The sequence below is a fragment of the Triplophysa dalaica genome, chromosome 3 (assembly GCF_015846415.1).
Source record: "Triplophysa dalaica isolate WHDGS20190420 chromosome 3, ASM1584641v1, whole genome shotgun sequence".
NCBI classification, from domain to species: Eukaryota; Metazoa; Chordata; class Actinopteri; order Cypriniformes; family Nemacheilidae; genus Triplophysa; species Triplophysa dalaica.
The window spans coordinates 357825-382609 of record NC_079544.1 but is presented as its reverse complement, the minus strand read 5'-3'; the positions used below and the strand labels follow the sequence as shown (position 1 = coordinate 382609).

General features: G+C 41.2%; 2 protein-coding genes across 3 annotated transcripts; one reads left to right on the top strand and one right to left on the bottom strand.

Moving 5' to 3' along the window:
* Positions 1 to 362: 362 nt before the first annotated feature.
* Positions 363 to 6212, bottom strand: vapal (VAMP (vesicle-associated membrane protein)-associated protein A, like). Its single transcript, XM_056743174.1, has 6 exons — positions 6054 to 6212; positions 3571 to 3723; positions 3379 to 3482; positions 1745 to 1825; positions 1241 to 1420; positions 363 to 1163 (listed from the first exon to the last, which is right to left on the bottom strand). Exons 1-6 carry the CDS (start codon positions 6109 to 6111, stop codon positions 1002 to 1004), a joined length of 738 nt encoding a protein of 245 aa, XP_056599152.1. The 5' UTR covers positions 6112 to 6212; the 3' UTR covers positions 363 to 1001.
* Positions 6213 to 10270: 4058 nt separating this feature from the next.
* Positions 10271 to 24785, top strand: stk11 (serine/threonine kinase 11). Of its 2 annotated transcripts, none has more exons than XM_056743162.1 (11): positions 10271 to 10395; positions 11535 to 12328; positions 16358 to 16441; positions 17750 to 17839; positions 18076 to 18208; positions 18374 to 18510; positions 19251 to 19378; positions 21183 to 21240; positions 21353 to 21540; positions 21731 to 21964; positions 23976 to 24785. In XM_056743162.1, exons 2-10 carry the CDS (start codon positions 12042 to 12044, stop codon positions 21928 to 21930), a joined length of 1305 nt encoding a protein of 434 aa, XP_056599140.1. In that variant the 5' UTR covers positions 10271 to 10395; positions 11535 to 12041; the 3' UTR covers positions 21931 to 21964; positions 23976 to 24785. The 2 variants fall into 2 exon arrangements, with proteins under 2 accessions (XP_056599140.1, XP_056599139.1); XM_056743161.1 differs by having other exon boundaries at positions 10310 to 10466.

Genomic DNA, 24785 nt, shown 5'->3' with positions numbered 1-24785 from the left:
CCGTCAGTTTCTTAGAGATGAGAATCTTCAGACACTTTAGTCAAACATGTTCAGAGACTCAAAGTGCTTCAAGTAATGAAACCCTGTTGAGCTCTCAGTTCAGGTCAACACAAAGATGCTTTAATCTAATATCAAGACTTAAAGTTTATTACGGGTGTTATTAAAGCTTTGTGTGTGTGTATGACAGTGTGTCAGCTAGACTCAATTTGACAGACATTGTACAAGTACCTCGATTATAAATGTAAGAATAAAAGAGTTTTTTTATGATGCCGTTGTTTTAAGTACAAGTGTGAACATGATGATTTACATTGAGAACACAAGCCACGGCCTCATATCAGAGAGCCAAATAAAGAACACACACGGAACGCTCAGATTTTTTTATTTTTCACGTTTAATTTCTTCAACGTCCTCTAGTATGAGACAGTAAAGAGATCTGTGGAAATAAATGCTCTGTTTGGAGAGAAAGTACATGAATAATAATATTATTAAATGATAATAATTACAGTAATAAAACAGTCTGCGTTGGTATCGTTAGGAACAGACGGAGAACAACTGTACAGAGGAAGGAGGCACCTGTGTCACCCGGCCAACTGTTGACATCACCGCTAAACAAACCGTGAAGTTGAAAGGTCTCTGCTGTGGCGTTTCGTGTTCGATCGGATGAAAGAAAATAAAATAAAATCTAGTTTTAGGGACACAAACGGCTGAACTAAACTCATCTTCGTCTTTCAGTTGATTCTGTGTTTCTCAATTCATCATTCCAAAAACAATCAGTTCATGGACTCAAGCGCCCAACCCAAAACCAAGCGAGTGATTTCTGTGTCTCTCGTGCTGATATGATGTGGCTCCCCAGAGGACGGGGCTGGTGGGACGTTTGTGTTACACAAAGGGGCCGGTGATGCAGCTGCTGGTCACGTCAACAGAAAGACTTTCTCATCAGGCTGCGTGTGATCCATCGCTGGCTCGGGAGCGCTCGCCGCGTCAGATCCCCCCGCCGACGTCTAAAGGACGAACTTTGCCAGGAAGAATCCGATGAAGAGGGCTGCTATGACCACCAGGAGCGACGGAAGCGAGCTCATGCTGGACTCTCGTCCAATCAGAGCATTGGAGTTAGACGTTCTATGTTCGCCTCGTTGGGTCTTTCGCAGTCTCAAACCGTCGTCCTGATAATAAGACACGAAAGGTGACGAGGACGTCACATACACAGAATCGACACTAGAATGACACAGAACCCACTCACCTTTAACTGGCGGTTTTCCTCACACAGCTTGCTGATCTGCATCTGCAGACGTTTGCACTCGTCCATGATTTTCTTCATCTCGGAGTCGTCCACAGCGCCGCTGACACTTTTAGGGGGCGACAGCCCATCTCCTTTGGAAGGGTTGAGAGCCGGCGCCGCTTTAACTGCGTCGACATCGTTCTTTACGAATACACAAATAAAACTTGGGTTCATTCTTTACTCTGATTCAGGAGAGATGTCTGTTGAAGGTCATGCGGGTTTAGAATAACATTAGTGAGACAGAACCTCGTCTCTCTGCTGAACACACGACCGTGACTTAAAGCCGGCTGACTTTACATTCATGACATCACAGAGGAGACCATGTGCATTGTGGGTGTTTTATGATGCTAAACATCTGTCATAACCAATCGCTAATCTTGACTGATTGGTGGATGACAGTCTAGTATTTGCTTATTTTTCACACGCACACCTTTCCTCTCCATCTCAATCTCTCTCTTCACGTACCACTTTATCGTTTTCAGACGGCAAGTCGAAGACACATCTGAGTTTTGAATCCATGAGGTCATCTGGTTTTGCCTCTTTCCACTTCAAAAGAAAAACATGTGTTACATTCATCAGACACATAAAACACACACACACACACATCATGAGCATGACTAAAAGAAGAGTTTGGTTCCAAAATGAGATAACAGCTCCATAGGTTTGTTTTGATATGGGCCATAATAACACAATAAATACATGAAAGCATAATAAAAATATGATTGTTGAAAATGATCTCATTTTGGAACCAAACTCTTCAAATAGACTAAATTTATGCCTTGTTTTATGAACTTGACTTTTGGTGTCCCGTTAAGTGACATCATGAAGCAGAAGAAAATAACTTTATAAGTGAAGTCAATGTATAGAGAGATGTGTGGCTGAATATAATGTGAAGTCTTACATTACTAACATTTGTCGTCAGAAACAGATCAAATATTTTCAATTCTTTAAAATGAAGCTAAATGTAATTCTCATTTTAACCTAAGGAGGGCGTCGTGTTCTTTATCAATGATGTAAAATGATTGAACACAGGGATGCCAAACTGAACACAGACACACTATAATATAAGAATATATATATATATATATATATATATATAAATAATACTGAAATAATAAAGACAGAAGATAAAGACGCTATTTGGTGTATCTTCATACATTTTAGTATTGTTGGTCAGAAACAATACAAACATATTAATAACCAAAATTTATTTGAGTTTATTATATACACGATGTCTTAATTAAAATGCATTTTATCCAGATTTTGACTTTTTGATGTAGATTTATCAGCGTTATTGTCTCGATCTAAAATCATGACGAGATTGAGTCGTTTATAACGTGTATTTGAAAAAGCAACACTCGTCTATCATCATCACTATAAATCAACTTAGTTATCATAAAAATACCTGAAAAGGTTTGAAGAACAGCAGTAGAATATGACCACAGGTATTTCCTGGAATTAATTGTTCTTTTTCTGTTTCCCATGTTCAGAGTTTCTGGAAAAGAGCGCCCTCTGGCTTTGGGATGTAGTGGCATTTAACCGTTATTTTGGTTTGATGTCTCATATTTTACAGTTATATATAGAAAACGTGTATCATCTTTGTTGGAGCATTAAGAGAACGGGTTAAGGTTGCAAACATTCGACGTCACAGATTTGGACGCAAAAAAATGTCAGCCTCCGAGTAAAAATATTTGTTTAAAGTTTATGAACACTGTGACAGTTACACTGTTTTTTATTTCACATTTAATTGAATTATAATTTAGTCATTTGGCAGACGCTTTTATCCAAAGCGACTTACAGTGCACTTATTACAGGGACAATCCCCCTGGAGCAACATGGAGTAAAGTGTCTTGCTCAAGGACACACTGGTGGTGTCTGCTGGGATCGAACCAGCAACCTTTGATTTACCAGTTCAGTGGTTTAACCCACTAGACCACCATCTCATTTATAAAGTCAATGCCAGTGTTAATCTATTGAGCCACAAATCTCTCTATACTCAAGGATCCTTTAAACGCACACACAGACACACACTCTCTCAGTGCTGCCACCTGCTGTTCTGAACACAACACACACACACACACACGTGTAAGGAGCGTTACCACGGCTTCTGGGTCTGTGATGTTCGGGGGTGCGAAGACGCTCTGAACCATAAACTTGTGTTTGCTCTTCTCATTTGGATCATATTCGAAGGGCTGCAGCATCACTGTGACGGAGACAAATATGAACGCACAATATAAACACTGCACACAGCTGACAAACACATGCAAGCTTCATCAGAACTTGTGTCTGACCTGAGATAGTGACCGTGACTCCGGGTTCAATGATGCCGCTGTTGGGCCGCACGCAGTATCTGCGCGGTGCTGTGGTCTTGACTTTAAAACAAACTCTCCCTTCTGATGGATTCTTCAGCTTGAGATAAGCCGTGACCACATCTGTGAACGGACCTGAAGAAACACAAACCATCGTCATCATCATCATCATCATCATCACTCCAAACATCAACATGTCATGTGTGTCAGTGGCACAAAGCGATCGAAGCAAGACATTATTATATCATTTGTGAGAGAAGAGCCGTTTGAAAACACACATCTCTACTTTTGTGCAAATCCGCGTGTCAACCTTACCACAAAAAAAAGTTTTTTTATTTAATTTTAGAACATTTGGTGATTGAAATACTCATGTGAGATCTCTCTTCACATTTGTAAAGCATTTGTTTTATCTTTAGTTCATGATTCATCATATTCAGATAAGAGCCATCTTCAGGATTGTCACATCCATAACGCTTCATATTCCTCATAAATGGACAAATGAAAATGAATATAAAGAAACTATATGATGTTCTATAAAGAGGCATCACTTCTCCATTCATTTGGTATTATTACTTCAGGATTGTGTATTTTATTTTACAGAAATCCTTCAGAGTTTGTCGTCTCCTAAAAAACGCATCCTATTTTGTCACATCCATGTTTATTTCCCTTGTTTCTTTTAAATATATTTTTTTCAACTCAATCAACAAGAGTTCAGTAAAATATAAACAGAAGATTCAATATAATCGTAACAAATTCATTCTCTGAGCATTTTAATGTCACGTCCTTAGTGCTGGAATTGCACTTTTCATATTGATTTCGACTTTCGTCATGTTGTGTCACATCATGTGCTTCAGAGAGTCAAAGCTTCTGTGTTCAGTCAGATCTTGATAAAGCACAGAACTGATGAATGACTGTAAAATCTCAGTTCACCGCTCTCTCAAACAGCACTTCTGTCATCTGTTTATAAACCACACACTGTTCATATTAAACATCATCATCCTTTTCAGTATCAGCATTTCAATTTGTTTTCATGGGAATAGCGCCGTCTCAGTGTGGATGGGAGACCAAGAGAGAGAGAGAAAGACAGCGTCACAAAGGCTCAGATGGTCAAATTATCCCCCAAACTCAAGATCTCACGACATCACATGATGTCACGTCTTACTGGAATCAAATGAATGATGTGAAAGATCGATTTCTGCAGCAGATGTTCCTGCAAACACATCACATGATGAGAGCTTCAACATCTGAACATCACCACCCGTCCACATGACCACACACACAAACACACACCTGTACAACTGGACACACAACCCTACAGCTCGAGCCAGTACACAACATCCGCATGTTTCTGAACATCTAGTTCTTAATATGACTTGTCACCAGGAATGTTCCTATATTACAACAAACACTATGCAGCATATTTCAACCTGTGACTCTTCAGCAGGTGAAGTGTCTTATGGGTAATGTTGATCTGTGCATCTGACGGGAACAAACATGAGAAAGGGAACTTGGTTTACAATGACATCAAATCCATTTTCATCTCCTTTTTACATTCTGTTTGCTTAGAAAGTTTCCTGTCGAGTGTTCCTGAAGTGTAGAAACTGGACTGCTCTTGATCGCCCGATCCAAAACATTCAGCACATCACCGGTCAATACAGGGTCTCTGTAAGTCAATGGTCAACCACACCTCTCTCTCTCTCTCTCTCTCACTCTCTCTCTCTCTCTCTCTCTCTCTCTGTCTCTCTCTCTCTCTCTCTCACTCTCTCTCTCTCTGTCTCTCTCTCTCTCTCTCTCTCTCTGTCTCTCTCTCTCTCTCAAGATTCAAGATTCAAAGGAGCTTTATTGGCATGATAAAAGAAAATGTACATTGCCAAAGCACAAGATTAAATATAAACATGCAGAAATACAGATTAAGATAAAAGTAAGATAGAATAAAAATAAAGTCTATAAGTAAATATATATACATTTCTCTCTCTCTCTCTCTCATATACACTTTTAACCTCATCTGAGCGCCTTCAGTTTAACTCCTAAATAATCTTTTACACACACACACAATAAGCAGTATAATCTTCTGAGAAGAACATAACTTTATAATGGTGGCACCTGATCTGACGTCAGTCGGCAGAACTGGATCTCACACATATATGTAGTGTCGATGTGTTATGATATTATTGGACTGCACATATATGCCTCCGTCATGAACACGACACTGAGTTCCGGTACAGCGGGTTTATATCATCAAACACCAGCGCGAGCTCAACCATACGGCCTACCTGCCTGACCGGTGTGGCTGTCAGACCGGGCGGAAGCGTCCGAGCGACCGCAAGCCAGTCATTTACTCGAGGTCGGGGATCTGTCGAGGCCCGCGCCGCCTTCCCGCATAATGACGCGTCTGAAGCGAAACTGTTACAAAACCCGCTCACGTCTCACAAGACCCCCATTGACCTTCATCACGACGTTCTTACCTTTGAACTTCAGGTCGCTCGAAGGCTCTAGAATCAGGATCTGCTCCAGTTTGGACATGTTTGTGGCCCGGGAGGAGACGCTTGGTTCCGGAGTGCAGCAGACGGTCGCGCGCGCGTATCTCCGAAGCGTCCACTGAGTCACTCACTGCAGGGTTGCCAAGTCCGCATAAAACAAACATCAAAACTACATTAAAGATTATATTGCGTAGAGGTGCACCTTGTGCAACATGTAATAATAAACCTGAATAAATACACATCCCATAACGTTACCTTTATATGAACAGCTTACTAATTGGCACAGACACAAAAGTGTTGTGATTTGTTTCAGTACAAATTGGTCAAATCATTACATCTGTCATGTTAAAGCGGCCCGAACTGAGCGTTAAAACCGTGGATCTGGCAACCCCTGCGCGCTTCATCAAGACTCTGTGTGGTATTCGTCTCAACTCAATTATAAAAGTTTAATGCAAAAATGTAATATAGCCTGTAATGGGAGCCTCGTGGACATCGAGAACATTCTTTTGCTTTAATGTTTGGAATTTTGTTTTTCTCTCGTTTACAACATGACCTCGCTCAGCAGGTTTTACAGGGTTTGTACATGTTTTAGACTGGAGATCAAAGAGGTGAAACATCATTATAATAACCATAAACGATCATCTCTTGTCAAAACAGTCTCATAGGTATTAATCGTGGTTTTAGTGAAGAGTCGTGATGTAAGTCAAACACTCTCAGATGATCAATAGCTCTGACTGAACGTTGATCTGCACTTGACTCAATGATGCTTTTGTCTCTCATTCATATGATGCTCACATGTGTGGATTTGTCTGTGACGTGTAAAGCACATGTTCATTCTCATTACTTTAATGTGTCCCGACATCTGTTTTCCTATAAGATGTACTTTTCATTTCAGTGCGACTTTAATTAGATTTTCATTGTCGTGTATATGTGTGACATACAGTAACGACCGATCATCGTGTGGATTTGACCCATGACAACTATTAACTGTATTTAACCAAAAACAAAATATTTGGATTATATGTGATTAATTCGAATAACTGATACAGTACTGAAAAATTGTCCGTAGGGTGTGAGTGAGTGAGTGAGTGAGTGAGTGAGTGTGTGTGCCTGAGTGGGTTGGCACTCCATCCAGGGTGTATCCTGCCTTGATGCCCGATGACTCCTGAGATAGGCGAAGGCTCCCCGTGACCCGAGGTAGTTCGGATAAGCGGTAGAAAATGGAATGGAATGGAACTGATACAGTATATTTAAACGAATGATAATTCAAAAAAATTATATACAAAAAAATACACCATTGCTCACAGAAACACTCAAAGAAATGCTGATACTTCGTTTCTAAACGCTTAAAATACTGAGAACGTGAAAAGAACCTGTCAAGAATTAAAGGAAACTAATTCGTTTTAAAAATCAAGACATCCATCCATCTTCTTCCGCTTCATCCTGGGCAGGGTCGCGGGGGCAGCTAGATGATAGATGGAAGAAAACACTAAATTCATCAATTTACATTTTTAATTTACATGTATGTATTCACCACATTCTTAATGTTAAAATAATTGCAATAGATGTTATCATTTTGTATTATAAAATTGGCCTGTCGTAAATCCGTACGTCACGACTCGTAAATGAGGTTTGATGTGCGCACTGCCTCACTCTAAAGGCAGAACAGCTCGTTCTATCCCCGCAGGACACTTGTTCCAAACACACCTGTAAGTAAACTTCAGGTATATTTCGGGACTGTGTTGTGTTCGACTCCCCTCATTAAAACTGCGGCAGGATTAGCTAATCCTAACCCCTCCCCCACACCAGTGTCTGCAGGGATGACGATTGAGGGGGCGTGGTTACATGCATTAGGAGCCATAAGTACAAGACAACTATGGAAGCAAATAAGAGACATAATGTTTTGAAATTTAACAGCCTATGAATACTTGATTTTGAATAATTTTACTTTGGAAACCATGTATCTGAATTTATTTGTTTCGAATTTACCTCTATGAAATTTAAATATGAAAATTCTTGAATTCCAATTTAAAAACGTGAATTTAATGCTCACAAATTCAGATACAAAAAAAAAAACTTACAGAATTTCAGATAAAATACATTCAGATTGATCAAATTTGATTGCTCTTATTCAGATCTCAAATTTCAAGTTAATACTTTTCAAAGAAAACATATGTCTAATTTGACTGCTCAAATTCAGATCGAAAAATTCAAGTTAAATATTCACATGGTAACATCCGGGCTACCCAGGATAGGAAAAACAGTTGAGCCCAGAGCCCGTCTGTAATTGAACCGAACCATTGAACCGAACCATTCGCCATCCAACAGTAACTTGTTGCATCAAAGAGTGCAGAACAGTACTCTACTCTCAGCCAGTCTTGTCTCTTTGTTCCAAGGTTACCGCAGGATGCAGTTCATGCCCAGACCTGATGGCAGAGCTGAGAATGGAAAGCGGTGACCTGACAAGAGCTAAGAGGATAGAGCTGGATAAAGGACGCGACAACTTTGTTTTTCCTACAACATTTCAAATGCTATTAGATTGTTAATGATAATCTTAAATCCTTAATTTTTATATTTTATTGAGCCTTGTTGTGCAAGCACAGAGTGTACAGAGGCAGCAGCTTTTGCCAGAGGGTTAGGTTAATCCCCTGGTTGGGCCTGGGTTCCCCTGAGGTTTTTTTTCTCGATGGGAGTTTTGGGTTCCTCACCACCGTTTGCATATTGTTTTGCACTATCTGCCTGGCCGGGGGGGCTGCTTTAGAATTCATACTTGTATTCAATGTGTCTCATGTACAGCTGCTTTGTAACAATGAAAATTGTAAAAAGCGCTATATAAATAAAGTTGAGTTGAGTTGAGTAGAGTTGGTCTGTTTACTCGCAGCTCCATGCGTTACAAGTAACTAGTAACCAAAATCAATAAAAACACATTTGAATGACAACAAATTAAAAAAAAAAACGGAACAGTGCATATTGGACTCGCCGCTGAACATACACAATGCACATTATTGCCAACCAATAGCACAACACGTCTACGCTTTGCCTGTCCAATCATATTTTAGTGCGGTTACTCACCTGAACTAACATTGGCAAGCAGAGGTCCATCCCATCATCATCCTGTTACCTGTGAAATACACAGACAACGGTGAAAACCAAAACAGTTTTAATTTTAGTTAAAGTTTCTCCATTTCTTTTTTAGAAACTTTGCCATTAATATTAAAGTGAAACAGAGGGGGCACAAACCAGGTCGGAGGGTGCAATGCCCCTTTTTCCCCCTCGTGGCACCGGGCCTGACTTTGGAGCTTTGTTAGGGTTAGATCTATATTCTGACAGTATCAATCATCTCTTGTCAAGATTTTACAGACAAGTCGCCAGCAAATGCGATAAAATGATTTTTTTTTGTTTAGCGTTTGTAAATGAAGGAAAACGACGTCACATGATTGATTCATGGTTCTTACATTTACATTTAGTCATTTAGCAGACGCTTTTATCCAAAGATAAGACGAATTACAAATGGGGTTAACAATAGAAGCAATCGGAACAACATAAGGACAAAAACATTCTTCCATCTGTCTTACATCTGGGACTGGGGCTGTGTGTGTGTGTGTGAACACCACCTGCATGCTGTTCATTATTGAAATGTTTATTATTGACATTCCCAAATGATTTACTTTATTACAGTTTAAATGAAATGCACTCTTATTAGTGAAGTGGTGTCCTGTAAGCATGAAGAAGAGATGAGTGTAATGAAGAGAGCTGTAATAAGAGCTTGAGTTTGACATTCTTCGGTCTTAACACGTGTTAAATATAACCCTCACGAGCTCATCCATCCTCACACTGAACACATAGAAATAATATATCGAATGTTGTTGCATCACTAAAGTTCTGTCTCAAAATAATACAGTTTTAATAACAACAAGCATGAATAATATTATATCAGCATGTCCCGGGGTGAAGATCCGATCAAATCTTTGATGAAGTGAGCGTTTGTTTGATAATATTGACAAATGTTTCCTGTATAAACGTTGACAATAGTCGGTTGTGTTTACATATACATTTAAATGACAAACAAATATTTAATGAATGTTTTCACACGCAAAAATGTTTCTAAATGTACAACTGGTGTAACTTGGGACTCTCGAAAGGTCCACACATCTGTCGCGCTAAATCGCGGGTGCGCGCTCGGTCGGACTGCTCACTGCTGCCGGCGCCGTGCGCGCTCACGCTATGGCGCTCGCGCGAACGAACGATGGGAGGGAGGTAAACAAGATGGCGGCAGCCTTGAAGCAGCAGCTTGTGTGAAGAACGGTTGATAGAAAATAAACGAACGGTAAGCAGAGGAGGAATAAAGGAGAGCCTTTTCATACGTCGACGGGTCGTGTTAATGAATGCCGACCTCAGGTCAGTTGATCCGACGGATTTGTTCCGTTACAGAGATATGTGTTAGCCGCTGCTAACTGCTGCTGATAAAACTCTCTGTTTCATCGACACAAACCGTACAAACATCACACACAACACACACCTGACTGACAGACGGACACACACAACAGACATTTTTATTTTAATAACGCTCTCAGGTTGTGTTTGATCGTTTAACGCAGTGGAAAATCAGACCAATCCGCAAACATGTCAGTTTTTTAACCGCTGATCTCGAAAGATTGACGGTTGTTTTCAGTCCCTGACTGACTTTTGTCTATAGAGTTTGTGTATGTGTCTGGACTTTACTGTTCATTTTACATCCCTAACGTCTAGGGATGGGTATCGTTAAGATTCGATCGATACCGTTACTTATCGATATTACGCTCCATAATTTGATGCTTAAACACATGATGTGAAAAGATATTAAACATTTGAAGTTTTTATTACAGCTGAGCTTTAGAACTGCAGTTATCAAATGCTTCTGAGCAAATGCCACATAACAAAACATATGTGTTTTCCTTAGCATACCACTTACAGCACTTAGCATGTGCATAGAAACACATCATAATGTAATTCAACATATATTTACTTTACATCAGTGTGATTATATAGCTGCCAGACCGTAATTCTTTTTTGGTGTAGGCACATTTCAATATCCTTTTAACGTTTATACATAGGTCCAGTAGAGGATACATGATGATTTTACTATACTGTTTGAATACTGGATTGTGATTGGCTGGAAGGTGTGCATTAAAAGCCTTTAACACACGGGTAGCTCCAGACAGTTTGATTACATTTAAAATGAACTGACAAAATAACACTCATATATTTACCTGTTTGATCTAAAATAACAGTGTAAACATCAATAACAGCTTTAATTTGGCAAATAGCCGTGGATTATTCCTTACATAACCATTAAATCCTGAACATCATTGCATTAACTTCACATATTCACAAAACATCACACAGACACCAGCTGATTGAAAATCAATGGAAAATTGAGTCAGAAACCTGCAGGGGGTTTATTCTATTGTCTTTTCTTTGTTTTAGGTATTTTGGATGTTCATTTTCTCAATAATGCTGAACAGAAGTTGGAAATCGTAGTTCCCCATCGCACGTTCCAGAGGAGACGGCGCTCATGGTTGTGTGGTGACCCGACAGCACTGACATTCTAAACACACAGAGAGGGTTTCGGCGGATTCACATGTGCAGACACTGCTGGATGCTTTTGACTGCACAAGATTTAGCCGACGTGTCTGCAGAGATGTGCTGGGTTCCCATGATTCCAAGCGTGGGCTAATCCAAGCCTCTTGACCAAAGACACCAAACACTTGTGACCCTCGGGAGGTGCTGTAGTTTCTGTGGTGTGTGGAGCCGTCGAGTGGATAACAGACGTGGACATCAGCAATGCGACTGCTGCGGTTCTCCAGGCCTGACTCGGTTCTAGTGTTGTCCTACTAACTGTTTTTGCTCGATCAGGACTGCGCCTAACTTTCTTTGGAAAAGCATTTTTCATTGAGGCTTAGAACACACTGAGAGAGTGAGAGGGCAGAGAAAATGAGCTTGGGTGGTGAACTTCAACAATTGGATTACCTGACGGAGAATGAGCTCATGGGAATGGACACCTTCATCCACCGCATCGACTCCAGCGATGTCATCTACCAGCCCCGCCGCAAGCGTGCAAAGCTGATCGGGAAGTATCTGATGGGTGATTTGTTGGGAGAAGGCTCGTACGGGAAGGTAAAGGAGATGCTGGACTCGGAGACGTTGTGTCGCAGAGCCGTAAAGATCCTGAAGAAGAAGAAACTGAGGAGGATTCCTAACGGAGAGGCCAATGTGAAGAAGTAAGATCTGGGTTTCATATTTAAACTTTTATCTGCATACGGCTCCACTATGAAATACCAAGTTCTTTAGAATTGGAGTCCGAATGATTTCTGCATTAAATACACATGATGTGTTTTCATCAGAGGTCACTTAACTCACTTAACGTGATTGTTATTGAAAACCCTGTCTTGATTGTTCAGGCTACAAGCGGGTGATGTTGTTTCACAGTATTTGTTACCGGGTGACACTAGCAACACCAACATGACGGGTTTGATTCTCAGACAACACAAATAGTGCTGGAGGTGTAAATGTAAATATTGATTCTTTGAGAGAGAGAGAGAGAGAGAGAGAGAGAGAGAGAGAGAGAGAGAGAGAGAAAAAGAGAGAGAAAAAAGAGAACTGACCTTAAACTGGGAACAAGCTCACAAGAATAATCAGTCCCTGCCAGATTTTGCGATCGCAGAAATGATGAAACTAACTCCACAGAATGTGTGGCGACTTGCAATATTTTGAGATTGTGTCCGATTTTCAGCATAATTTGGCCAAAGACGACCTCATAATGGCACATTCTGCTCAAAGTCAATCACAGAAATACCACAGAAGGAAGATAGAAGGGTCTGTAACGCTTACAATTTGCTAACATCATTCATTGCCATCTATTTTAAAAACTAGCCTCTGGTCCCCTTTCCTTCGTTCTGCTGAAGGCGTAAGCATTAGCCGTTACACTTTTTTGGCTAAAGGTTGTAGGCTAGTGGCTTTGAGTCAAGTGAGCCTTACTGATGTATGCGTCACGTTCTTAACCACACACCTGGAAACAACATAATTTTGTAAACATGTTTATTTCGGTGTCAATGAACATTCATCACAATCAACTAAGGGCGGATTTCTTAAAAGTATGTGAGCTTCATTGCATAAACTCATTGCATAGACATTTCAACAACCATGAACATGAAACGACATGTGATTCGTTGCTTGACCTGTCAGTCAAAATGGCCTTTTGGACGGGCCTTAAATTTCAAGCACCCAAGGTTTCCATCCGTTCATGAATCTGCTGCATTCCTTTTGATCATAAGTAATGCAGAGATTATCTTTTCACTGGTGTTAGTTTTAAAGAAGAACCCTATTTGCACGTCCTGAGACGCCACATCTTTGAAACGATACTGACGTCTTAAAATGACGTGATTTGATCAGTCAGTCCAAGAATGCTAATGTTCTTTACAACGTTATAATCTACAATCTACAGCCACAGACATTGGGGCGTGTTCCAAACGAGTCTTGTGCAATTGAAAGTAGCTGCAGTAAGTGTACACAACGTGATCATTGTCTCTGATAAGGGAGAACTGTGTTGTTCACTGCATTCATTATGTATGATTAAACGGCTACATTTAGGAAAAAACACTGTTCATCTCCCTCCAGAACTCGCTCTACAAAGGGTATGCCCTTGTAAGTGTGTGAGGCACATGAATGCGATTTGGGATTCGCATAGTAGCATTCGGTTGAATTGATTGGCTTTATAAGACACCAGTTTAAAGTCACAAGGGGCAGGGATAACTTTTGAGCGTTTTTGACTTTCATTGATTTAAATTTCATCAATTCAACCGAATTTCTTCATAAATATCTTCTTGATGTCATCAACATCTTGGATGGACTGGGGTTGAGTAAATTAACAGCAATTACATTTTTGGGTAAACTATCTCATCAAGGAATAAACAATGAAATAAAGAAGACAATATCCCTTTGAATTAATTTGCATAAAAAGGCAGACGTACCGGATGCAATATTTGTGTGCATGTATACCATCCATCCATCCGTTTTCTTCCGCTTCATCCTGGGCCGGGTCGCGGGGGGCAGCAGTCTAAGCAGGGATGCCCAGACTTCCCTCTCCCTAGACACTTCCTCCAGCTCTTCCGGGGGGACACCGAGGCGTTCCCAGGCCAGCCGAGAGACATAGTCCTTCCAGCGTGTCCAAGGTCTTCCCCAGGGTCTCCTCCCGGTGGGACATGCCCGGAAAACCTTCCCGGGAAGGCGTCCAGGGGCATCCGGAAAAGATGCCCGAGCTACCTCAGCTGGCCCATCTCGATGTGGAGGAGCAGCGGCTCTACTCTGAGCTCCTCCCGAGTGACCGAGCTTCTCACCCTATCTCTAAGGGATCGCCCAGCCACCCTGCGGAGAAAGCTCATGACCATAGATGAGAGTAGGAGCGTAGATTGACCGGTAAATCGAGTGCTTCGCCTTGCGGCTCAGCTCCTTCTTCACCACGACAGACCGGTATAGCGACCGTATTACTTTAGAAGCTGCACCGAATCCGTCTGTCAATCTCCCGTTCCATCCTTCCCTCACTCTTGAACAAGACCCCCAGATACTTGAACTCCTCAACTTGAGGTAGGAACTCTCCACCAACCTGAAGTGGGCAAGCCACCCCTTTTGGACTGAGAACCATGGCCTCGAATTTGGAGATGCTGATTCTCATCCCAGCCGCTTCACACTCGGATGCAAACCGTCCCAGTGCATGCTGAAGGTCCTGGTCTGATGGGGCCAGCACGACAACATCATCCGAAAACCGCAGAGATGAAATGGTGTGGTCGCCAAACCCGACACCCTCCGGCCCCTGGCTGCGCCTAGAAATTCTGTCCATAAAAATGAAGGACAGCCCTGCCGGAGTCCAACATGCACCGGGAACAAGTCTGACTTACTGCCGGCAATGCGAACCAAGCTCCGGTCTACCGTTCGTAGACTTTCCTGGGGATGCTGAGAAGTGTGATCCCCGATAGTTGGAGCACACCCTCCGGTCCCCCTTCTTAAAAGAGGGGCCACCACCCCGGTCTGCCAGTCCAAAGGCACTGTCCCCGACCGCCATGCGGTGCTGCAGAGGCATGTCAGCCAAGACAGCCCCACAACATCCAGAGATTTGAGGTACTCAGGGCGGATCTCATCCACCCCCGTTGCCCTGTCACAGAGGAGTTTCTTGACTACCTCTGTGACTTCAGCCTGGGTGATGGACGAGTCCGCCTTCGAGCCCTCAGCCTCTGCTTCCTCAATGGAAGACGTGACCGCCTCGGGAGTCCCACAAGCCAGCCAGTATACATTACCTTAAAGTAACAGCAGCTACAAAAACTGAACAAAATGCTATAAATTACAGAAATGAGGATATGGTTCAAAACTGCCCGCATCCTATTTACAGTATAGATTTTGAATCTGGGCATCTAAGAAAAGAAAACGGTTCTATAGTATACACAAGCCTACACTCCATCATTGTGTGTTCTCTGGACATTGAACCCATGACCTTGTGTTGTTATTGTTTACCAGAATGAGCAAGTCAATATCTGTCGCGTCATAGCGCCGTCACACCAGACATGGGAAGTTAATTTGGACGGTGCTGCACAAATGGGCAGGAGAGATCCGTCTTTTACATTCACGCTGTGACGTTTTGATCTTCTATTGGTCTCACATAACTTGACCTTCGCTACACAGCGAAATATCTTTATACAGTTTGCTTTACTGGTCTGTCGCATTGGCATGCGTATGATTGGAAGACAATGGAGCAAAAAAGAAAGTGTGAGCGGGGCTTCAGTCGTGATACATGTCGAGGTTAACGGGTCATGCTAACCATACAAAACCTGTGATAACGTGACCGGCTGACTTTACACAATACAGTCAGATGAGCGTATAAACCCAAACACATAGAGAATAAATTTCTTTATTAAATGTGAAAGCGTCAGTTTGTTCAAGAACAATTGTAAAAGTACAGTGTCTTGTGCCTTGTAGAGCCGCTGTGTTTTCACCAATATTTCTCTCTTTAATTTATCATCAATATATTGATTTATTGTTTACTATTAAGTGACTGTTAGATCAAATGATTCAAAATCACTTCCTGTAACCCCTCAATCTGACCAATCACATTTACATGACCACACGCAGCACGTGAGCTTTAATAACAGTGTGTTTTTATGATCCGTGTTTGTGTTTAATAATCAGTTGTACGTCCCTCACACATCATCACGTGTTTGTTCTGACTGTTCATACTGGTGACGTGTGGTGTGTTTCTGCAGAGAGATTCAGCTGCTGAGACGACTGCAGCACAAGAACATCATTCAGCTGGTCGATGTGCTGTACAATGAGGAGAAGCAGAAAATATATCCTTTCCTTTCAAACATCTACACATTTACACTCCGTTCATCATAAATGTGTGTGTGCTCAAAAAACAACAACAGGGTCATTCCGTATCCAATCTTACAAATTTGGAATATTTCCTGGCTCGAATTTTAGATATTTCTTTCTATTTTTACAGAGGCAAGACCAACATCTGGAGTAATGTTAAAAAAATATGAAATGCCACAAGTGTATAGTTATTAAGTCATCAATTAATTTGTAGAGGGAGGTAAATATCACAATTTTAACCTGAAATTTGGAGCCATATTAGAGGGCGTAAAAAACAACATGAGAAATATGCCTGCATCATTATTTCATTTTTACACAAAGATCAGAACATCTGTTAGAAAATCTGTTCATTTTAAGAATCGTTGATGCATTTTATGCCAATGGTGACAACTCAAAAATGATGAAAGAGCTTTTTAGTGTTCTTTTTACAAAATATGCATGCCTTCAACTCCAGAACTGTTAGAGATACCTTAATGTCCTTTTAGATTCTTGTTCTTGACCAACTTGTCTATTGGGAACTACATTTTTAAAGCACAATAATGTGCAGTCCTAGAGATATGAGGATCTAAATGTGGCTTCATGAGAAAACTGATCAAATGCACACATTTTCAAATCTGCTATTTCATTTCTTTTATAGCTGAATATGTGAAGAACAAATAGTGTTGAATCTAGAAACATATATCTTTTCTTTTTTTTAAAACAACCGTGTTGAACATATCAATTTGAACAACATCTTAGTACAAAGCTACAGAAATTGCTCTGCTCTGCTTTGGTCTCAATAGTTAATTTAAAAGATATTATAGTTCCAAAGGAACATACTGTGTCAGATAAATGACTGAGAAAGGATGTCTTTAGCCATTTTTGAATGACCAAGAATTTAAATATGTGGTGTAATATTCCCTTTTTAGGGCAGTAATTCGGTGGCATTTCATCTCTACTGATGATGGTCTTGCTTCTGTTAAAAGAAATCCAAAATTTGAGCATGGGACCTATGGTTGAGTTGACACGGAATGACTCTATAAGAAAGAATGTCAATTAACATGGATGCTGGTTATATCATTTTCAATGATTCCATAAACTTTTGGACAACCTTTCACAAACGCACAGAATGATCATGTCTTGGATACCCAGTGTGCATATTTCGTTCATATTTTGGCACACAAACATGACGTGTGAGATTTAAATGCGGTGTACATGCATTACACACTGTCAATGTTTGTCTCTAAAGGCGTGAAGTGTTTTCCTCCCTGTTTCTGTTGATCCTTCCTTTACTCTTCTCTCACGTATATGATCATGGAGTATTGTGTGTGTGGGATGCAGGAGATGTTGGACAGTGTTCCGGAGAAAAGATTTCCAGTGTTCCAAGCTCACGGGTCAGACATCCATTCAGTTCAAATGTGATCTAGCAGCTTAAAATTGAGAACAAATTTGTTAACTTGTGAATCAGCATTATTTTATTCACATCCTTTTCCTAAGACGACAAATCCTTTAAACGCAGTATTATTTGAAAACATTCTTCTGATGTTGTGGAATGTGAGGAGACTGAAGTGAAATGATTTGATTTGATGTGGAGCAATCGGATCATGTGGTGGCGTCTGTGTTTACACAGGTACTTCTGTCAGCTGTTGGATGGTCTTGAATACTTGCACAGCCAGGGAATCGTGCACAAAGACATCAAACCAGGGAATTTGCTGCTGACCACAGACGGGGCGTTGAAGATCTCTGACTTGGGTGTAGCAGAGGTGAGCCAATCGATGTGTGTTCTCTCTGTTGTCATCTTTAGGTTTAAAGCAGCGCTCATGAATGTCGACTGAAGGAATGAGGATCATTAAGGGATCATTGATATCAACATTTCAAACCTAACTTGGGTTAGAAACAACTGCCACATGTTAACCTTTGACCTCCAGGCTCTACGCCCCTTCGCAGAGGATGACACGTGTCGGACGAGCCAAGGGTCTCCAGCGTTCCAGCCGCCCGAGATCGCCAACGGCCTGGAAACGTTTTCAGGGTTTAAAGTAGATATCTGGTCTGCTGGAGTCACACTGTGAGTTCCCATCAGACACAAATAAACAAACAAACACATGCATCCATAAAAACAAAAGTCTGTGTACTGCCCTTGTGGTCTCTTCATTAGGGATGTTACGATTCACCGTGAGCCGACTGAAAATCAATTATAATATGCAACGATTTAAGCCGCTTGAGATGTCATTTGAATCGCAATACATGATTTGAACAACTGGGGTCGCTGTTTTATTGCAAACTCGGGAAAGGTGGATATGCTGATATTTCTTGAAAATCAAAATAAAGTCTTAGTTTGTTTAATTTAAAGAGACTTTGTATCATAATTTTTTTATTGTAGTTGAAATTTGTTTCAAAATCGCAGTTAAGTTTTGTGATTTGCCATTAAAACTATTTTCATTTTACAAAGAAATGTGCAGCGTTTATAGGATAATAACAGTGCAGTTGTTCATTTCTAATTTGTCTCAACTCATTTAGTAAAAAATCAATTTTGAATGAATCGTATCGTGAATCGTTACATGACTGCTCTTCATATAGCCCGTAGAACAGGATTGATTGCAGAATCTGCACCTCTTCTGAGGCCATCACTCATTTCTTAAATGAAACTTCAAAATGTGCATAAAACCAGGGTTTTGGAAGCCTGGCTACAACACCGAGGCGGCCTACTTTGCGGGGGTGTTTAAAAAGGGGGCCATAAATTAAGAGTATACCCACTTCTCCAGGCACTGACTTAACCCGTCTATCTGTCTGTCTCTCCCCTCACAGATACAACATAACCACAAGTCTGTACCCGTTTGAAGGAGACAACATCTATAAGCTGTTTGAGAACATTGGCAAAGGTGACTACACTGTTCCTGAGGAGTGTGGGCCGCCACTGTCTGATCTCCTGAGAGGTGAGGTCATATACTGTAGAAATACCTCCTGACCTCCAGTCAACTTCAACATCAGTGTGATTCCTGTTCAGCATTCATGTTTGTGCATGTATACAAGTATTTTAAAGGTGTAGTTCATAGGTTTGACCTTCAGATGGGGCTGTGACTCCATTACACACTTCATTTTATCTCATAGATAGATGAATTGTTTTGTTTCATCTCAGAAAGATCACTTCATGTCAAACAAAGTGTGTGTGTCAGGGATGGACATTTTTCAATAAAATCATATTCTTGCTCATAAAAAACTAATATTCATTTTATTTAAATAATGCAAATAGAGATGTCATTCATTCATTTTTAGTCACAATTTCACATCAAGATTATAAATGTAATTAATTATAATGACGCACTAATATTATATCCGGTATATGTGTTTTTTTTAAGTGAAGAAGAGCCACGTTGAAAAAAGAAAATGTGTGTCTATCACATTTACACACCGCCTCCGATATTTTGGTCCGTCATAAATAAAATTCGGACTGGGTTTGATTTCCGTGATTTTCGCATCTGTTGCAAGCATTTTTTAAAGGTGCTTTGACAATTCAGAGACACAGTACAAACAAGCGCCAAATAAGAAAAATCGCATGCGAACATTTCTGACTGTATGTGCAAGGACCTTTAAGATCCTAAAACACATGTCCCGCTACAAAGACACATCCAGTTCCCGTTTATTATGTGACTGTCATCTGAGGAACACATTAGCTAATTCTACTGAACGGCACTGTGTGTTAATGTTGTTCTTTTTGCCGTATCAGTTTCAGTGTCTGTTCTATCTATCTATCTCTCGTTGTATCGTTAAATAAATAAATAGCGCTTTGAAAAAACAAAACAACATACGGCAAACGTCAACCAGAAATTCATCGCCCCATCAAAGTTTTTAGAAGGAAACTGGCTGTTAGGTGTTGAAAAGGGCGCCAATCTTATTCTAAAGCCAAATTCATTATTTGCTGTGAAATGTACGTTTATGTGTTAGGTGATGTATTTTTGACAAAATAGCAAGTTTTGGTAATATACAAATAATGTTAACCATTTAATATTAATGGTATTGAATACCTCATTGTAACACATCTCAATAAAATGGAAGGAAGGAGGCGGGAACCGGCAAACATTTAAACATTTAATAAATTAATATAACAGCCGGCGGCCCCTCACGGACGACCGCCGGCGAACAAAACATGAACATAAATATAAATACAAACATAACATAAGTTCGGGCCCGGTCCTCTCTCTTCGACGGTCCGGTCGCTCGTTCCTTTTATATGCTCCCTATCTCCTACGTGATTCGAGCCCGGTGTGCGCACAGCTGGCGCTAATTCACAATTACTCACCGGACTCGAACCACGGTCTCGCCCCGCCTACTCTACTACACTCATATATTATGTAAACGCATTCAGTTGACTAGCTTTTTTTTAAATCATCTTAATAGGATGTGAGCAGAACTGTAAACTATTTCAAAAATATTTCAATTGACTTGCGATCTGAGTAAACAAAGATTTAGGAACATATTTACAAATGATAGATTTTGATGTGTATAATTAAGTACTTACAGATGAAGTGTTAAATAAGAAAGAGCATTAGTGTGAAGCCGTGTTGGATTGTTATTAACCATTGTTTGCTGTCTCTGTAGAGTGAATAATAGAAACCAGACGTGTTTTACAGATCATACAGACTAACAGCACTTCACTAGACACTTTACACACACTGCATACTTCAGTGTGACGGCTGTTGATTGTGATGACGATTGTGTTTCTTCATCGCGTGTTGACAGGAATGCTGCAATATGATCCTGTGAAGAGATTCTCAATACAACACATCAGACAACACAAGTGAGTTCAGATTACCCATCAGTCACTGCTGCGGCGCTCACACACACGTTCAGATTTCAATCTGTTAGATTGCACCCACCGTCTCCCTGTTTTATTTTCTCTTCCTGTTCAGCTGGGTTCGTAAGAAACACCCTCCCTCAGAACAGCCGGTCCCCATCCCGCCCAGCGCTGAAACCCATGACCCCTGTAGGAGCATGACAGTGGTGCCATACCTGGAGGATCTCCACGGTTACGGTGAGGAGGAGGACGATGATATGTTTGAAGATGACATCATATACACTCAGGACTTCACAGTACCAGGTGAGTTCAGTGTTTCTGACCTCGACACGAACCCTCAGGACTCCAGACAGCCCTTCACAACACATTCTCTTTGTCTGAGTCTGAAATCTTGACAGGGAAAGGATGTACATAAAGTTAAAAACTACATGTGATTATAAAGCGTGTTATGATGGTCTTAAAGACATGATTGTGTGTGTGTTGTTTTGAGCAGGACAGGTACATGAGGATGAGGAAGAGCGTCCTCCAGAGCGCACGTGTGCTGTGGCCAAACCGCCGTGTGTGAACGGGATGGAGTCAGCGGCACTGAAACCCAAATCTGAGCGGCGTTCCAGCTCTTCATCAAATCCCTCCAGGAAGGGTTTATCTGCAGCGAGCAAGATCCGCAAACTTTCCACCTGCAAGCAGCAATGACCTCATCTGTCTGATCTTCTGCTCCTCTGTACAGGTGAGACTGCACACACACGCACTGCTGACTTTACTGTCACACAGGAGAACACACGTCCTCTTGAGTGTGAAATGACACAGACAGATGGTTCTAAAAAGAATCAACATATCATTTAAAGGACTGCACCAGTAAACATTTGTTCTGAAAGTGTTTGCGTAAATGTCTTTTAAAATGTAGTTACGACATAATTCTCATTGTTTTATTTGATCATTTTGACGAGTTTATTATTATTCTTAAATATGGAAATAATATGAACACATCAGTAAGTGTCCAAAAACGTTTCACCAGTAGTGTATATATAAATGCACACAGACATTTCTTCTGGATGCGATTGAGAGAGAGAGAGAGAGAGAGAGAGACAGAGAGAGAGAGAGAGACACACACACAAAGAGAGAGAGAGACACACACACGAAGAGAGAGTGAGAGAGAGACACACACGAAGAGAGAGTGAGAGAGAGACACACACAAAGAGTAAGAGACACTGAAAGAGTGAGAGACACTGAAAGAGTGAGAGACACTGAAAGAGTGAGAGACACTGAAAGAGTGAGAGACACTGAAAGAGTGAGAGACACTGAAAGAGTGAGAGACACTGAAAGAGTGAGAGACACACACAAAGAGAGAGTGAGAGAGAGACACACACAAAGAGTGAGAGACACAAAGAATGAGAGACACTGAAAGAGTGAGAGACACACACAGAGAGAGAGAGAGAGAGAGACAGAGAGAGAGAGACAGAGAGAGAGAGAGAGAGAGAGAGACACACACACAAAGAGAGAGAGAGACACACACATACAAAGAGAGAGAGAGACACACACACAAAGAGAGAGAGAGACACACACACACAAAGAGAGAGAGAGACACACACACAAAGAGAGAGAGAGAGAGAGAGAGAGAGAGACAGAGAGAGAGAGAGAGAGACACACACACAAAGAGAGAGAGAGACACACACGAAGAGAGAGTGAGAGAGAGACACACACAAAGAGTAAGAGACAGAAAGAGTGAGAGACACTGAAAGAGTGAGAGACACTGAAAGAGTGAGAGACACACACAAAGAGAGAGAGAGAGAGAGAGAGAGACAGAGAGAGAGAGAGAGAGAGAGAGAGAGAGAGAGAGAGAGAGAGACACACACACAAAGAGAGAGAGAGACACACACGAAGAGAGAGTGAGAGAGAGACACACACAAAGAGTGAGAGACACTGAAAGAGTGAGAGACACTGAAAGAGTGAGAGACACAAAGAGTGAGAGACACAAAGAGTGAGAGACACTGAAAGAGTGAGAGACACTGAAAGAGTGAGAGACACACACGAAGAGAGAGTGAGAGAGAGACACACACAAAGAGTGAGAGACACTGAAAGAGTGAGAGACACTGAAAGAGTGAGAGACACTGAAAGAGTGAGAGACACACACAAAGAGAGAGTGAGTGAGAGACACTGAAAGAGTGAGAGACACTGAAAGAGTGAGAGACACTGAAAGAGTGAGAGACACACACAAAGAGAGAGTGAGAGAGAGACACTGAAAGAGTGAGAGACACTGAAAGAGTGAGAGACACTGAAAGAGTGAGAGACACTGAAAGAGTGAGAGACACACACAAAGAGAGAGTGAGAGAGAGACAGACTGAGTCATCCCATTCACTGCGGCAGCAGCATCTTATGAGAGTGACAGAACCCCTCCCTGTTAACACTGTCACACACACGTTTGTTTTGCTATACTAGTGGGGACCTTCCATCGACTTCCATTGATTTTAAATGAGGTTTATGATAGAATGTATCCTCTAAACCCACCCCAACACTTAAAGCCCCAGTGAAATCAACATGCACAATGTTTAATTATTATAAATAAGTGAGCTTTAAGGACGTTTACAGGAATTGGAGACACTATAGCGGATCATTTGCAACATTCATACATCCAAATCCACTGAGATATACAACAGTTGTGTTGTGTTGTGTTGTGTTAAAAACATCATTAGCGGAGCTGTTGTATTCATTCCTGCATGGCGTGTGTGGTTTCTCTGCAGGTTTCTGTTGTTTTCCCTGAACACTGTTCCCACCGCACATTTCTGCCCTCGACATGAGCTCCACACACTAGACGAGACGGCACACGGACACTTGTGTTTCTCATCCCACCGCATCCGGAACGGACCCACTTCATTTGAGGAAGCTGTTCAAGAGCGGACATGTTTTTCCCACAATCCTCCTGCTCTATCTCTCTCTAAGGTGTCTGTTGCACCAAAGACGGTGTGGATGTTTATTGTGTAGCGAGCCGATGGTGCACATGTGACCTCACAGTTTAGTTTTAGAGCCTCTTTTTCATTTCTGTTGGACAAACACGTCCGTTCATGGAGAGAGACCGTGGCACAAACCAGAAGAATATAAAACCATGTCTAAAAAACAAACGCTTTCAAACACTGCATGCTGGGAAGAGTTTGGAGGACGCAGACGACCCCCCCCCTTTTGGCTTGTTTTTTGTTTCTTTTCAATATTTTTAAAGTATTATTTATATAAAACACATCTCAACCGATGGAAGCGGAGTTGATGGTCGTTTGTTTGTTTGTTTGTTTGTGGGAGAAAAGTGATTTGTGTCTTTCCTCTGATTAAAGGCCTCACGTCGTGAGCAAACACTTAATCCCCATATACTCAAACATTTATTCTCAACTCAACTGCAAAACCTTTCCCTTTATTTCCCTTTTCTTCAAGACACACCAGCAAATAACCGACAGTGTTATTGTACGCTAAGAGAAAATCTGTTGAATGGAGTTTCGGTGCAAATCTACTTGAGTCAGATTATAAATGGAGTTTGTGGGAGAAATAAAAAGGTTTGAAAGCTG

Bases quoted from the DNA above. Each gene is read 5' to 3' on its own strand.
- vapal (XM_056743174.1), bottom strand. From the start codon at position 6,111: ATGTCCAAACTGGAGCAGATCCTGATTCTAGAGCCTTCGAGCGACCTG. The intron at 1,826-3,378 runs GTAACGCTCCTT...TTTCTTTTGAAG, and splicing joins TCACAGACCCAGAAGCCGTG to TGGAAAGAGGCAAAACCAGA. The intron at 1,164-1,240 runs GTGAGTGGGTTC...TCTTATTATCAG, and splicing joins AGGAAAACCGCCAGTTAAAG to GACGACGGTTTGAGACTGCG.
- stk11 (XM_056743162.1), top strand. From the start codon at position 12,042: ATGAGCTTGGGTGGTGAACTTCAACAATTGGATTACCTGACGGAGAAT. The intron at 16,442-17,749 runs ATATCCTTTCCT...CTCTTCTCTCAC, and splicing joins AATGAGGAGAAGCAGAAAAT to GTATATGATCATGGAGTATT. The intron at 19,379-21,182 runs GTGAGGTCATAT...GCGTGTTGACAG, and splicing joins ACTGTCTGATCTCCTGAGAG to GAATGCTGCAATATGATCCT.